The 16,384-nt window shown below is 36.8% G+C and overlaps 2 protein-coding genes across 2 annotated transcripts in view; one reads left to right on the plus strand and one right to left on the minus strand.

The window, feature by feature from the left end:
- LOC124155807 (Fanconi anemia group J protein homolog) overlaps positions 1–3,725 on the plus strand; it is a 655,383-nt gene extending 651,658 nt beyond the window's left edge. Inside the window, exons 17-18 of the mRNA XM_046529927.1 lie at positions 2,857–2,953; positions 3,531–3,725. Coding sequence (XP_046385883.1) covers positions 2,857–2,953; positions 3,531–3,559 — 126 coding nt within the window. The 3' untranslated portion in view covers positions 3,560–3,725. The remainder of the gene's footprint in view (positions 1–2,856; positions 2,954–3,530) is intronic.
- A 4,993-nt stretch (positions 3,726–8,718) lies between these two features.
- LOC124155808 (eukaryotic translation initiation factor 6) lies at positions 8,719–16,063 on the minus strand. Its single transcript, XM_046529928.1, has 6 exons — positions 15,771–16,063; positions 15,592–15,677; positions 15,096–15,271; positions 14,759–14,935; positions 13,930–14,111; positions 8,719–8,912 (listed from the first exon to the last, which is right to left on the minus strand). Exons 1-6 carry the CDS (start codon positions 15,875–15,877, stop codon positions 8,903–8,905), a joined length of 738 nt encoding a protein of 245 aa, XP_046385884.1. The 5' UTR covers positions 15,878–16,063; the 3' UTR covers positions 8,719–8,902.
- Positions 16,064–16,384: the final 321 nt, after the last annotated feature.

The raw sequence follows: 16,384 nt of genomic DNA on the forward strand, positions 1-16,384 counted from the left end.
GATCCACAGTGACAATGGCCGGCAGCTAACCGGCATTTTGCCGGTGCCGGCGCGTGGTCGGTACGTGTGCAAGCTCCAATGCTCTCCCATTGTTCACTATTGGAATGTGGACGGCCGATATTTTACCCGCCGTCCAAAATCGGTGTGTGTGCAAGGGGCCTTAAATCTACGACGTGGTTATTATCCTAAGGCGCTGAGATTTCCCCGATTGTTGTCCAATCTCTTGGGAAGGTTCATGCTATGTTCCTGTCGTGTTTTGCCTTAAAATTTTCTACGGCTGCAATTCTATTGCAATACTTCTGCGAGAGCTTTTAAACAAAATTGTTCGTGAGTAGGACAAGCAACGTAGAGCGATGGCGTATGCGAAGAGAGGATCGGAACTCTTTCTACTCCCTCTTATGCCGCTATCACCGCCGCAGTTATCAAAATTTCCTCTTTCAAATAGTACTGAAAGAGGAAATTTCGATTACTGTCGAAATTCCAGGCATACATCTGCAACACCGCATGATAGGATTTAAAAAAATGCCGCAAAATTTTTTCTTCATAGCTCCGATGCTCAAAATAGGGGTGCGCCTCTTACACAAGCTTATACGGTAATCTGTATCTTACGTTAGAAATGGTTCAACAGCTTACTTACTTACTTCATAGTATAAGAAACAGATAAGTTTGCTCGCTGGGAATTGCATGTATAATGTGTAGAATTATGTAAAATAATCTTGTATAGAAATTGTATACAAAATTTTTATTATGGTTGAATTTTGAGATAAGTCAGGAACATTTCATTTTCTTAATAGTATTTCAGAATTCAGAATTTTTATTGGTTTCTGGTTGTTGTTTCTTAAGGCCTGGTTACACGGTACATGAGAATGTACAAGAAAATATAAGAATGTCTGAATCTCAGAATGAACGCGAAAATGCACCGTGTAACCACGCAAAATGTAAGAATGTATGAATTTCTGAACGCCTGCTCTAATTTCGTTCAGACAATCATACAATTTGAACTCAGAGTCACCTGGTGGCAGACTACGAAAACGACACATTCATTTCATCTGGCTTGTATAGGCGACTTCTTTGTTTACGTACGGCCCAGATAGTTATTTGGATTTGATATGATCTAGCTTGACTTGGATATCTCACTGATTGGATATGGGTAGCGAAAGAATGGAACACAAGAAAAGGGGATGGGTAAAAGGAAGGATCATATTGAAAGGCGCTGAATGTATGAACCGCGAGAATTGTCCAAGATTGAGATCCAAATGATCGTTAAAAGGTCATAAAAAAGCATGTGATAGGCAAAGAAATAAGATTCAAGTACTATTTACGCTGCATTTACTCAAGTTCCTGTTTTTGAATCGCGACCGACTGCAAAACGAGTCGAAATTTTAGGTGTTGCGTTGACATGCAGCGAACGTTATGGGCATCGCAGTAATAAATATTGAATTTACCTTGCCAAAAGCCTCATATTTCTCGTATATTCCTGTAGCGTGCGCCGATTCACAGGAGAAGGATGGAGAGAAATCACGACACACTCGCTTTCAAGTCTAAATTTCAACTGCCTTTATTATGTCCTGTTTATTATATCACAAGGTTTAAGGGCACGAGAAATTTTGAAAATGTGCTTTTATTATGGAACACTACTATCCAACAAAATTTGAACGATATCGGCGAAAGACACTTCGTGAATATTCCTTGTTAGGGGCTCCTTGTGACGAGAGGCCGGCCGCCCATTACATTCCTTATCTTTCACCGTGGTTTAATCGTAATCAGTATTTATTCTCGTAAACAGCCACTTTCCTTATAATTTGATCCTACAATGGGTAGAATGATAGGTATATTTATAGAGTTGTTTACAAAGTGAAATAAGTAACTTGATAAAATCCTGCGGTAACCCTGATTTAAGAGTGTACTTACGTTGAGGATATCCCGTTGACAATATAGATAATGTATTTGACTCCATTCTGTGGGTCATCAACCACTTACTCCTCTTATTTTTGTCCCTTCGAACACAAGCAAAAAACTTCTCCTGCGAGTAAATAGAGGTACTAGACGTCGGGGCACTTTATATGGTTTTATGGGATACACGATTTATATGGTTTTCACACGTTTTTCCATTGAAGGTCCATGCTGCAATAAACTTACTGCATTAAGCAAATGATGTAGGTATGTAACGTAGATCACAATCTGCAATCAACTTATTTTAATTTAATCTTTCCAAAGCCCCCCAAACAATCGCTTTTATTTATTACAACAACGCCTTGGCAACCCAATATATTCACAATCCGAAGTTTGACGTTAAAGCAGCAATTATATTCGCCAAATTTGCGTTTGAGTCCCTACATAGACAGTTTTTCTAACCACTTCCTCAGTCTGTCATCAGTGGATTCCAGGCCGTGATGTAACGCGCGCACGCTCCGTCACGTGTTTTCAAACAGTCGATGAAGATTATTTTTAAATACTCATATCTCAGCTATAAAACATTATTCATCCGCGAAATTTTCGGCAAGTACATTTGAGGTAAGTATCTTATTGTTCTAGTGCTTTTAAAAAAGTTTGCATGTTCCCCATTGGTTTGCATTTGAAGTTGAAATAATTTGTTGCGCATTTAAAAATGTACGAAAAAATGTCCGAAAAAATGTACCGTGTAACCACCTACTCGTGATTCTTGTCCATGAGAATGTACAAGAATCTGTTCAGAAAACCATTCAGAAAAATGTACAGATTCTTGTACATTCTAATGTACCGTGTAACCAGGCCTTTAGGTAGATGAGATGGTGTTCTTTAAGATGGTATTTATTATGCATGTTAAACTTGATAAATTCTTGCATTTTATTTCTCTGTTCTATGAATTAATTACAGGTGTATCATTGCCAGTCATGGAATCAGATGTATGCTGGCCTTGGTAACTTCATGGAGAAATACGCTCGACCCATGATTAAGTGTGAAAGTAACCATGGTATGGGCAATCATAAATATTTTCTATTTTTCTTGTTTTCTGTCTTGTTTTTTACCTTTCATGTTGAATCATATTTTGAAATTATGTACTATGATTATTGATGCAAAATAAGACTAGTCAAATATTTAAATGTTTTAACACTCTTACTGCGTCACTTTAACCGGGTAAATGCAGAGAATGGCATGATTTTATTTCTTCAGGCAATTTGTGCAATTTTGATGAGAATTTTCTAAAAAGTTAATATGAATTTGTTGAAGCTATTTTTAATGTATTTCCACTTCTTAAAATTACATTATCAATAAAAATGTTCATCATTGCTTTTGCCTGTTAATCTGTACAACTTTGAAATAATACTGTATTTCAATATTTATTGAAAAATACCCAGCCATCCGGCTGGCACCTTAGGGTTGAAGGAACTTGTTTGAATTTATTTCAGTGCATGGGGTCAATTTAGTGGGCTAATTAACTCTTTAATGCTAACAAATTTCAGTCAACTTTGAACCCTCTTACCATCTCCTACGACCTTATGGATATAATGAATTTAATACACTAATGTTTTTTTTTGTTTCTCTTCCAGATGAAGCAGAAATGCTTGGAGGACAGTGAAATTCTGATCTTATTTTTTAATGCTTTTCATTCCAATTTTGTATTATTTAATATCATGTGTAAGGAATGTACATAAATACATATCCACATATTTGTGACTTATGTATGATGGTATTAATCACAATTGAATAATTTTTGACATAAAACTATTATTTATCAATTTCAATTTAGAGTATTAATTTATTTCTGTTGTTAAAGCACCCCAAAAATTTTAATCTTACATTTACTCAATAGCAGGTGTAGTGAACACTGCAGTCACTACACCATGGTCTTGAGGGGTAGAAAATCAAATGTGGGTGAGTAATATTTAGGATGGTAGAGTATTAAAAAAAATAGTAATTGTGGTAATGCACGTGGAAAACAACTCTCAATGAATTAAAATGACCTTTGATCCAAAATATGGTTTATTGTGGAGAAACCAAAAAATAGAAAATTCTGAACTTTCCGATATTTCACTTGGAGAATGAGAGTAATGGATGAAAAAATCAGCTTGTGTAAAAATATGTTTTGGAAATGAAATACAGCAGACTCCTGATTATCCAGCTGCGGTTTATCGGTGTTGCGGATTATCCGTGCACGAGTTCATGCTACTTTGACGTTTTCCGCAATTTTTATAAATGAATAAAATCGGGTGCAAAGGCACCAAGATTGTATTTACATGTAAGGCTACACCGGGATTATTATTTCTATTTAGATTGAGTGGGAACCAGTGGCGCCGACTCCATGGGGCTTGAGGGGGCTCCGGCCCCCTCAAAAATTCGTTATGGGTGTGAGGACCCAGTGAGAAATGGGTGGTGGAATCCACGTGGAACCCACGTGGAATCCACGTGGAACCCACGTGGAATCCACGTTGAGTGGTGGATATTTGGTGGTGGTGGATATTGAGTGGTTGGACCCACGTGGAATCCACGTTGATTTCAAGTGGATTTGTGGTGATTATCATAAAATGTTAAACAGAATTTCTAATTTGTGGAACTTAACTCTCTGGTGACATTGCGTCATTTATCATCCTGAAACCACGCTAGTTATGTGAAAATGTATCGCACAATCTATTTTTATATAATTCGTGGAAAGGAAGCCATGAGAGCACATGAAAAATCGTAGACACGTATATAGAAGGTTTAGATATAGAGTGGTTGAGGTATTAATGGTTTTAGGACAGCACCTACTGCTGTTTTAATTTTTCCACCAAATTTCCACGTGGATTCCACGTTGATTCCACGACCAAAAACACGTGGTATCCACGTTAATTCTCCACGTGGGTTCCACGTGGATTCCACCACCCATTTCTCACTGGGGAAAAAATGTATCAGGCTTGCTGATTTTCCCTGGAGTGTCCATATAACGAGATTCGAGTTATCAGGGCTCTAATGTTGATCATATTACTCTTCTAAAATGCTTAAAAGACTTAAAACTCACTACTTACAATATTTCCCGGGGCAAGATCCCCGGTTTGGGCCCCCCCCAATATTTTTTGTAAGTCGGCACCCCTGGTGGGAACCCTGGATTCTGGAAAGCAATAATTTCTAATATATCAGACTGTGCAAGTAAATAATCTATTAATATATAATAATAGATTATTTACTTGCATAGTCTGATATATTAGAATAATAGATTTGCATACATTTTAAAAATTACAAAAAACTAAAGTAAAAGTTTGGATTATTCACGTTTTCTGATTATTCGTGCCACCGATCCCCATCATTAGCCTGGCATGCTGTAACTGCATTGATAAAGAAATAAGAGGATGGGAATACACTCCAATAACATAGTAGTTTCCTTCATCAAAGAAAACTAAATGCATTGATTGCAATTCCTTACCAACCATTAGTGTATTCATAATACAAAAATTATTTGGTTTTAGAAATCCCAGTTTAGACGAATGGCAATGGTCAATTTTAACCTCATTTGAAAAAGAAAAGAATAGTGACGCCTATGCGATGCCACTCTACGTGACGTCACAGGGACCTAGTTTTTATACGAGTGGATAGGAGTTTTACATTGTCTGAGATTACTAATGCATGCATGAGGCGCAGAGCTCAGGGAAACATCTCTTAATAATCACACATTAAAAATACCTAAGTTTGGAAAGTTTCCTTTGTTTGATAGGGGAATAATAATCCTCATTTAAGCCAAGCGCTACCTGCTAGCAGGGCACTCAGCTTCCTGCTAGCAGCCTGCGTGGTATCAGCGCTCAAGCCCCGCCTCAAGGTCACCTCACATGCCGACAGCTGGAACCAGAATACGTCGCACGGACTTTTCCCATCATTCCTACTTAGCCGCCGCGTTTTCGCGCACTTGAAATTTTTCATTTAATCGCGAAAACTAGATATCGCCATTCGAAAATCTAAGAGCGTAAAATGCGCACTCCAGGAGTAATAATCTTTCGATTTAGGCAATAAAAAAATAATAGGAAACCGCCCTATTGAGTGAGTAATCAATTTTGAAGCAAAATATGTCCCATGGTGGAACACCCAAAAAAATAGAGAATTTTATAGTGTATAAAACAAGACCATTAGGTAAAAAAACTGTTTTTGTGAAAAATATTTCAGATGTTCAATACAGTAAAACGTGAAAAAAACTGACAGAATAATAATTAGGAGATAAAATAAATTTGAGTGAAAAATATTTTGGATGGTGGAACACCCTAAAAATACAAAAATCAGGATGTATTACGAACACCTGGAAATCATGCTCAAATGGTTCACCTCAAAAATTCTTATCTTATATTCATTCATAATGAGGTTCCAAGAGTTATTCGGCAGCAATGATTACACTGGTTCTAGTGTTTTTTTAGTAGTACCTACTGAATACAAATAAAGTGAATCAAGACATGCATATTTAAGCAAAAAATTCTAATTTTACTCTCACTCATAATGAGGGCCCAAGATTTTCCTTGACATCATGATGTGATTCTGAGGTTACTGGATTCACTCAGTTGGTGAGGAATTGAGTACAAACACCACTTGCAATATCTCGTTTGGTAAAAAAAATGTGATCTGATTAATTAGTAAATTAGGAATAAAGTACAAGATGACTTACACATGATAAATTTTAAAAATTTTGAACAAAATCCACCATGAGAGTGGTGAAGCTGTCCCTCTATAGCCCACCTTCTGTGGCATAACCCATGAACCAGAGTGACCATGTTGCTTCAGCTCTCACCAGTGGTAAAAAAAGCAAAATATGCTTAAAATATGCCCCACAAGTGAGAGATGATTGTGAAAACATGCTAACCAATTGGTACAAAGATTCATCTGCAGCAACCTACCAGGACCTCAACAATTTGTGCAAGACATGATGTTTCCAAAACAAGTAAGGAGGCTGTTTAAAAGACAAGAAGTATGAACTTCAGGTTCAGGATATGTACTTCAGGTTCAGGAGCACTGAAAATCTCTCCTCCTCCTCATCGTGTTATATCTAAAATTGAAAGAACCAGTGCATCATGATACCTCTACTATGATACTGTTTGTATTTCAAGTTTCTGTCAGGTTAAACTATAAATTTTGTAGGATAGATAACTAGCAAAAAAGCATCAGAAGTACTGATTCTTTTTCATTTTTTTCCTCCATGTAGTCATAAATGCTCCTGGTATGTTTTATTAGGCGTTTCTTTCTTCATTTTTTTGGATAAATATTACTAATCAGTGAATTTTAATTTCCTCTCTTTTTGGCACCTTCACTTTCATATGGCTTATTGCTTAATTTAGCCAAAACAGCCAAATATATAAAATGTACAATTTCTATGTAAAAACTAATGCCAGATTTGGATTCAGGAGGTCAATTACCTGTTATGTGCACTAAAAAAAAAACTGGCACCAAAACCATTGTTTATTGGTGTAATCACCATAGCTGAACAACTCTAGGATCCTCACCTCCAGCAAGCATAAAATTAGAATTTTTATCTTAAATACATGTATGCCTTTATTCATTTTCTGCATATTCAGCACTGCTATAAAATATTTTAATGAAAAATTTGTGATCTTTAGTAAGTTTTAAACCTCTCCATTTTTTGTTGACTCGTAATTTAATTAATAGCACTAATTTTCTTTTGCTTATGACTTAATTGGCCGATTAATATACAGCCCATTAATATTTCAAAAACATAAATTTTATGCAAAAATGGATGCCTGTTTGGATTCAGAAGGTCAATATCGTGTACTTCAAATAAACTGGCACCTAAAACAGTGTTTACTAGTGTAATCATGATTGCCAAACAACTCTTGGGCCCTCATTATGAATGAGCATTAAATTTAACTATACATTACAATGACTTAATATTCCATTATTTAATAAGGGAATTACATTTCACTAATAATACCAACAAATCCTATACTTTCTCATAACATTCATACTATAAAAGTGCAAATTTTTGTACTATGTATTTCATTTTCAATATATTTCATAGTTCATCCACATAGGTACCCATGAGTAGTTTTTTGGTGAGAAAATCTGGGTTTGCACACTAAGGTTTATCTTGAAAAGAATGAATGTAGAGTATAAAGTATTCATTTTGTGTGTTAGTCTGGCCATTTAAAATTTTCAATAGTTTAAAAAAAAATCCATTTCTTGAGAAATATCAATGAGATTCCAGCAAGTTGCACAGCAAAGGCAAGCAAATAAGCTAGATTGTGCAAACAGTGATTACAACACTGCATTTGACTTCTAATAGAATGACAGTTGTAACTACCAAAAGGGACAAAAGAACCAATGGAAAAAAGGACAACAGGATGTCTGTGATTCAGAAAATCTTTTGACAAGCAATTCCTCGCAGGTCCCTGAATACATGCATAATAATAATAATAGCTAATTGAAGACAATTAGATAACATATTAATACCAGGATATTAGCATTCATAATGTAATTTACCATGTAAATAATGAGTAATGGAGGGGCTCTTTGCCTTTGGTCTCATCATTAATATACAAAAATGTTTTGTTTCATGCTCTGAGGAGCATTTAAGATGATCTTGTGTCTCAAAAGCATTTAGAAGGATGACATTAGCAAAAGCTTCAGTTTTCATGAATTGCTTCCTTTCTTCGATGCTTAAATTTGCTGTTATTAAGAGACTCATCTTTTATAGGATTGCCCCCTTAAATTACACTATTCTACTACTACTTCTTTTGGGCTTGGTCCAACTCTGGTAAACAAAATTGAAAATTGGTTTTTCAAATTATTTTATTAAAAAACAAATATAGGTACATGTAAAAATGAAACAATTATTCATAATAAATGTACATAAATTTGGCAAATGAGTTCATAATTGGAATGCAGGCATCCATATGATCTTAAGTGGCCTGTTTTCAGTCACCAAACAACAGCAAAAAATACCACCATCTCATCATCACGACATACTGAAACATAAAAATAATTCCAATTATTCAAAATAAGGCAACTTGAGTTTTTCAGAACATTCATGCAGCCTAGAAAATTCAAAATTAAGTTAGTGAAAAAATAAGAAGATTTAAAAAAGCTTATGAGCATCACAGGAACACATTTGAACAAAAAATTATCCAAGTTGATGAAGGATTCTTTACGACATGGTTCATAAAAACTATCCTTTCTCAACTACCCTGACTTTCTGTCAATGGCAAAGCAGGCATATTTTGGGATTTTATGGAAAAATGCGGCTGAAGATAATGTGAAAGTCGAATAGTAGTAGATACAAAGTCAGGCTAAGCTGGCATTACCCCGTGCTACCCAGCCAGGGGCATGAAAATTTTGCTTACATTGCTTCTTCTTTGCATTGCTGCACACGTTCAACCATAAATTACATTTCTTTGCTACATCTCTGGAGTTTTTCCCTCACCATTACCTATAAATTTAACAAATAATCCCAGATTTTCAGTAAAATGTTTAATTTCCTGTCATTTTCACAACTTTCCTGACCATTTTGAACCCTGTTTAAGCCTGCCTGAACACAGAGGTGGGCTTGAAAGATAACAAGAGAAATACATGGAGCAAACTTGGCATTGTCAGATGGGCATTTCAAAGTAAGATAATGAACAACTGGTATCTTAGGTTCAGTGCCAAAATAATGTGTAAGTAATGAGGGTACTCATTTGGAGAGGAATTAGGATACAGTAGAACCTCGGTTATACGACCCTCAGTTATGCATTTTTTTTGGTTTTTTTTGGTCCGGTGAATAACCCCATATGAACCCATGTATTTCCAACCTCAGTTATGAAACTTTTCACTTATACGACAAACTCGGTTACGAAACGTATTTTCCCAGTCCAATGAGATAAAATACCACACTTATACGACTTTTCAGATAACTGCTCTACGAGAAGATTGCGGTACGCGCGCCGATTTTAGTCACAGGAGCAGGGGTAGTATGTGCTCATCACATAGACATGTCAATGAAGAATACTAAGTTTTAATAATGAGCGATGCTGTTTATTAGATATTAATTTTAACTGCAGTAGATGATCGTTAATTCGGAATATCTATCTCTAACGGAAGATTGTCTAGAATTTTCCAAGGTTATGTTTTCCGTCGCCCCAGCGAAATAACACCTAAATGAGCCGTTAAAAATACTCCCGTACCAAAAATTTGGCTTCCAAGGTCATCCAAAAGAGATTATCGTATTTGCAGTATAGATGTAAGTCGATGGTGATTCAACACGATGGTAAAAACAGCATGCATGGTCTCATTCCGCGGGCTAATCCCGCATCCGCGGGACAAATTGAGCCGGGGGAAAGTTGCTTACGCGGCGCACCGATCAAAATTGACCTAACTTGTATCTCAGTGGGTTTAAATCAAACAAAGTTGGACCTTGAGTAGCTATTAGTTTGAGTCTGCCTGCTGGCAAGCGTTTATTTTTTAACTGAACGAGAGTTAGTACGAATGTCCTCTGAGAATAACTCGCGTCGTCAGTCGTAACGTAATCATTAAAGTCAAATTCAAAACGCGAAAGATAAGGCAGTTCCTTTCGACTCTGGAATGACTTATAACCATTATACCGAAGTACAAAAACAGTCTGGTGTTGTGATCAGATATGGGGAAGCAAAATATTACGTGAAGATGAGTCACATGGCTTGTGAGTCGAAGTTCCCGGCGCTGAATTCGCATAAGAATGCCGACAGAGAAGCTATACCCGGTAGATTCAATCTACTATTGCTAAAATTTCACGGAAAAATTCTTTTTTCGTGCGTAAACATTTTTGAGAGGGGAGATTTTTTCGAGCTCTTAATATATTTTTGTTCAATCATCACTGACGGCAGTTGTGCGGTTATTTCAAATGCTCACTTAAAAAAAGTGATCTAAGCACCGGAAAAGTCTTACAATTAGTCACGGAATATCCCGGATACCAGTGGCGCAACTAGGAATATGCTTTGGGGGTGATGGTAGTACCTGAGGGGCGCCCCCCCCTCCCCCCCGAGGCATCGGGGATTCCCGGAAAATTTAAAAAAAGAGCATGCCTGTAAATATGTTTTACATCATTTTGGCTCCTAAAATTTAACTTTGAGTAGATGCAGTTGTTGTTTATCAAAGCTAGACTTTTGTTTTAAATTTTTTTTTCAATTCTCTGCGGCTTTGGAGGGGGATCTATCCCCTCATCGACCCACCATAATTACGCCACTGCCGGGTGCTCCATATTATCTATGGCATGGTATTTAGAGGGAAGAAACCAACAGCTGGGGTCATTTTCGACATGAGGTAAGGGAGGGAGTATAGAAACCCTGTGTTGGAATTAGCCAGGTTGTAACAATAGGCTTAACCAGGGCTTAATGTTCCATCTGCCGGACGTGGTGTTGCACTGGAAGTTCCGTCCACACTACTTTCAAGCAGGGATACAGCCATCTATGAAAACTTTCTGCCTCGGCCATGACATGAACCCTGGTCCATAGCCCAGTGAGAAATGGGTGGTGGAATCCACGTGGAACCCACGTGGAGAATTAACGTGGATACCACGTGTTTTTGGTCGTGGAATCAACGTGGAACCCACGTGGAAATTTGGTGGAAAAATTAAAACAGCAGTAGGTGCTGTCCTAAAACCATTAAAACCTCAACCACTCTATATCTAAACCTTCTATATATGTGTCTACGATTTTTCATGTGCTCTCATGGCTGCCTTTCCACGAATTATATAAAAATAGAATGTGCGATACATTTTCACATAACTAGCGTGGTTTCAGGATGATAAATGACGCAATGTCACCAGAGAGTTAAGCTCCACAAATTAGAAATTTTGTTTAACATTTTATGATAATCACCACTAATCCACTTGAAATCAACGTGGATTCCACGTGGGTCCAACCACTCAATATCCACCACCACCAAATATCCACCACTCAACGTGGATTCCACGTGGGTTCCACGTGGATTCCACCACCCATTTCTCACTGGGAGGGTGGGAAGCCTTCGTGATACATTAGTGAAATTTTGCTCCCTAGTTATGGGGTTAATTTGGATGACTTTCCTTAGGTATTTCATTTCTTTAATCTACAATCATGGGTTTGCCTATAGGTGGTGAAATGAATTTCCTGAAACTGCTTTTAATGAGTCAACTTTTTTTAAAAATTGGCTTCTCTGTGAACATTTAGTGTCATCATTCCGAAATCTCTCCAGTATGATAGCCTTGCAGATCAGTACCAGAAATGCTAGATGTTCAACCGCGGATGATGTTGTTCAGGAATGTAGAATTATATTTCTCTTAAAGTAACACATCATCTGTGGTGTTGCTTGTGTGAAAATAAGATAATTAGGCTTCAATTTCTTGCCTCCAAATGAGTAATTGCATCCTGGAAACAAACCGGCCCCTATAGGAAAGGATTTCATGCTGGATACCGAAAAACCTCACATATGAAACTTCCTCACTTATGAAACTTTTTTTGGTTTTCCGCTGAAAGTTTCATAAGTGAGGTTCTACTGTAATCACTAGTCCGGGAAAGGGTCTGCAAGACCACTGACTCAGACCCAAAGAGGGTAGAAGGCACACTTACCCACACATTACACAAGGGTTGTAGAGGGGAAAATGGCAAAGAAAAGGGCTCCCATGGAAAATGTTATATTTGACAACAGCAAGTACACTCACAAAGTTATCACAACCAAGGTCAGAGAGGAACTGAATTTCCGAGGTCCTAGGTAACAACTGAAGTCATTTGATTGGCAAGGGGAAAGCTACATACAGTAAGCCCTTTACATACGAACGGGACCTTGTTCAAGTTGAAAAACCTAAGCAAGGCAATGAAATGCACTGCTATTCTGCAGAATTCAACACAATTTTCCCTTAACTCATGATGGTGATGAACAGATCTTGTTGTGTGCGCAGAGTGGCTGGAGCCGATTAGATTTCGCTACCACAATGGTTTAATTGAAACTTTGTTTAGACCTTGCTCAAAAAGTGAGTTCCTCTACACCACACTGCAGAGCAACAGCCCACCTAAAAGGCACCAAATTTGAAATATCAGGCACTCTTCCAATTTTTGAATGTTTGAATCTCTGAAAGTATCTAAGTCAAATGCTAGTAAGAAGAGGACTTACTGTACAGAGATACTTTCCCTCTCCTCACCCCCACTTGCTAAGCCTACACCAGCTCACCTGCAAGAATACTTGAAACCGAGATTATCTTGTCCATAGGGTAGTGAAGGGAATACTAATAATAATAGGAGCAGTTGGTAAGTGGTGTGAATAAATTAAAATAACAAATATTTCCCAAAGTTGCATTGGGTGAAATACCCTCGCCAATGAATTAGATCATCTCTGCATTTAAACCTACAGCTATGGACAAGATAATTTTTTTAAGAGGAGAAGAAGTGCTTATTCATGAGCCTCTTTGATTTAGGTAGATTGGGATTGGTAGCTACACAAAGACTTTCACTTGTCATGTAATCCATTTTTTTCACATTTTATATGTTCTAATAACACATTTTTATGTTTTTAATTGAAACTGTGTGATGAAAGAGAAATTCTTTTTGGCACCACATTGAAAACCAATGATGCACAATGATTACAGACAAAGTTGGTAAGAATTTTTATGTCACGCCACAAGTAAATAATGCAAATCTTGTTTTGTAACAGCTTTTCTGAATTCAAGATTAAAAATGATACTCTCAGTGAAATAGTGCCCTAGTAATAATAGAAATCTCCCTAAGTATATCTCATCTGCCACTCCGCTTCATCATTCTTCACTGCCATCGTCACCCAGATTGAAAAGCTAAAATTGTTATCAGAGATTGTTTTGCAGAATTTATGTACAAGTACCACTACATTAATCACTATCATCGTCTTGTAACACATTGCTTCTGTGATTCAGATGTTTTAAAATTTTTCCATAAAAATTGAATCCTTATCCCCAAAGTCAGAGCATTTTTTCAAATATCAACAAGTTTCATCCACGAGGAATGTGAATCATTTAAAACTCACCTCTCTATCAATGATGCTCTCATAGTTGTAGCTATCGCAGATGGTGTAGCTTCGTTCAACCGGAATACGCTTTCCACAACTGAAAGCTCCGTGGATGTAGTGTCAGATCCACAAAATGCACTCCAATCATTGACCACCATTCCAGCTCCTATTACATCAGACCCACGGTTGACAGTTCCCGCCTGAAAAGTTGAATAGCAAATTATTCACAGTAAGGAAATGACAGATGTTTTTCACAGCCGTAAATACATGCACCACATATCAAATTTGCTTAAACAGATAATGAATCCACATGATTAATCAAGAACTGAAAATGAGTACAGTGAAACCTCTATTTTACACTTTTGAATGGACCACTGACAAAAAGTGCAAAATTAAGGATATTGTAAAATAGAGTGTCATTTTCTAAAGGCGGTATGGTTTGGGACCAGATAAAAACTGTGCAAAATCAGGGAAAATGTATAATGGGGGAATGTAAAATCGAGGTTTCACTGTAGTATGTAACTAACATCACTCATTAGGTCATAAGCTTTAGTGTTAAGATATAAAATAATAGTATAAATAGCATTTTCAAGAATGTCATGCCACTGTCAGCAATAACTAAATGTTACGTACTTTATAGCCAATTGAATTTGTCAGACAATTTTGGAAAACATTCCAAACATAAAAACAAGAAAAAATACCCTAGATGCCAGTCCGTCACGATCATACTCCCATTGATAAACAAAGATTCCAGATTATCAATAACAAGAAAATGGATAAAAGAAGGCAGATATAACATAAAAAATCTGAACATAAATGTATAATAGAGTACTAAAAGCATACTTACTACTAAAGGTACTTGCAGTAATGATGACAGCTCATCTTGATCTTGAACTGACGTACGAGGATGTACAAGGCCTCCCTGATTTGATAGAGCACAATAAGATCCTACAAGGCAATTCGATGCAACTGTCTGTCGGAATACTTCCACCTTGAGGACATCGGAAAGTATTTCCTCTGTTTCCTGGTAAGTATAAACAATAGGAAAAGAAATTCATGAAGTATAGAGTGCACTTAAACATTAAAGTAAATACTTTAAAAATCTTAAATGAGTGTGGTATTATCTTCATTTCTTTTAAGTACGCCATTCCATTAAGGACATGAAACCACGAATTTTATCTTACTCTGTCAAGATCTGGATGCACTAATGCAACGTAGTCATTGGTGGCTATTACGTTTCCTAGGGCAGATAATCTCTCCTCAACCCTCTGTACCTTTACCGCATCAGGGAGTGAATTTCTGATGTGCTGCAATTCTTGATCAGTAGTAGTGCTAGGAACTAGGAGACCATGACGGTTACCTATGGTAACAAATGATTTGAGATATGAAGCTTATCATATTCTCCTACACAATAGCACATGCACACAATAACAGAGAGGGATAATGCTTCAACTGATAAGGAGAAACACTATCAAGCGTCCTATAATTAACTCAAAACCTAGGAAAAAATATTTCCTAGTATATAAGGAAAGATGCAACAAGACTACTTTGATAAGGAGAAACACTATCAAGCGTCCTATAATTAACTCCAAACCTAGGAAAAAATATTTCCTAGTATATAAGGAAAGATGCTACTAAAAGACTACTCTGAGGTCTACCCCTGAGCCAGATATCACTCACCGACACACATCCTCCCGATTATACGGCAGCCAGCAAGTGATGCATGAATAACTGGTATTACTTCACTCAACTCCGATTCAAACACACTGTAATTCATGAACGCAATTACATCTTTCACTTCCGACATTAAGAAATCCAATGGAAATATCACATTATAGAGGAAGCTTGTGTTTAGTTACCTGTAAAAGTTTTCTGATCCTCCAATAGCAACAAGACAGTATGCATTGGTTAATTTTGCGAAAACTCCCACCTCGTTGTTATTTTCAAATTGCACTCGCATAGCCATGATTGCTTTAAAACACGCGACAGTTGTCACTTCAATAATATGACCTTCCCTCAACAACAAACTAAAATAGGATACAAAACTTGTCAAAAATTTCGAGCTTTTCCGGCACAATTATTGATGTTTCAAAGCCACCGATGATATCACAAATAATTTCACCCCACTTCGACGTGCTCTCCGGTGGTGACTATATAAGTCAAACACCTACAAAATGAATTAGACATGTCGGGAAATCTTAGAAATAAAAAAATATCTAGCATTGAAAGAATATTAATTTTCAATTTCAATGCTTACTCACTGACTAAAACCTAAAATTAGACAAATACCTAGATTACACTCGCCGGATGCACTTGACTCATAAAAAAATTAATGACGAAATGCTACCCTCAACACAACAGTTTTTCCCGCATATTTTTTGAAATTACGAAAGTGATATTGATGAACTTAAACAGTAATATATTAAATTCGTATCATGGCATCGTCATATTCAGTCTACGTGAGTATTAATGT

Source organism: Ischnura elegans, chromosome 3 (assembly GCF_921293095.1).
Source record: "Ischnura elegans chromosome 3, ioIscEleg1.1, whole genome shotgun sequence".
Classification (NCBI taxonomy): domain Eukaryota; kingdom Metazoa; phylum Arthropoda; class Insecta; order Odonata; family Coenagrionidae; genus Ischnura; species Ischnura elegans.

Coding starts and splice junctions, on each gene's coding strand:
- LOC124155808 (XM_046529928.1), bottom strand. CDS start 15,877: ATGGCTATGCGAGTGCAATTTGAAAATAACAACGAGGTGGGAGTTTTC. Junction 15,678..15,770: donor GGATCAGAAAACTTTTACAG/GTAACTAAACAC, acceptor CATGAATTACAG/TGTGTTTGAATCGGAGTTGA. Junction 15,272..15,591: donor AATCGGGAGGATGTGTGTCG/GTGAGTGATATC, acceptor TTGTTACCATAG/GTAACCGTCATGGTCTCCTA.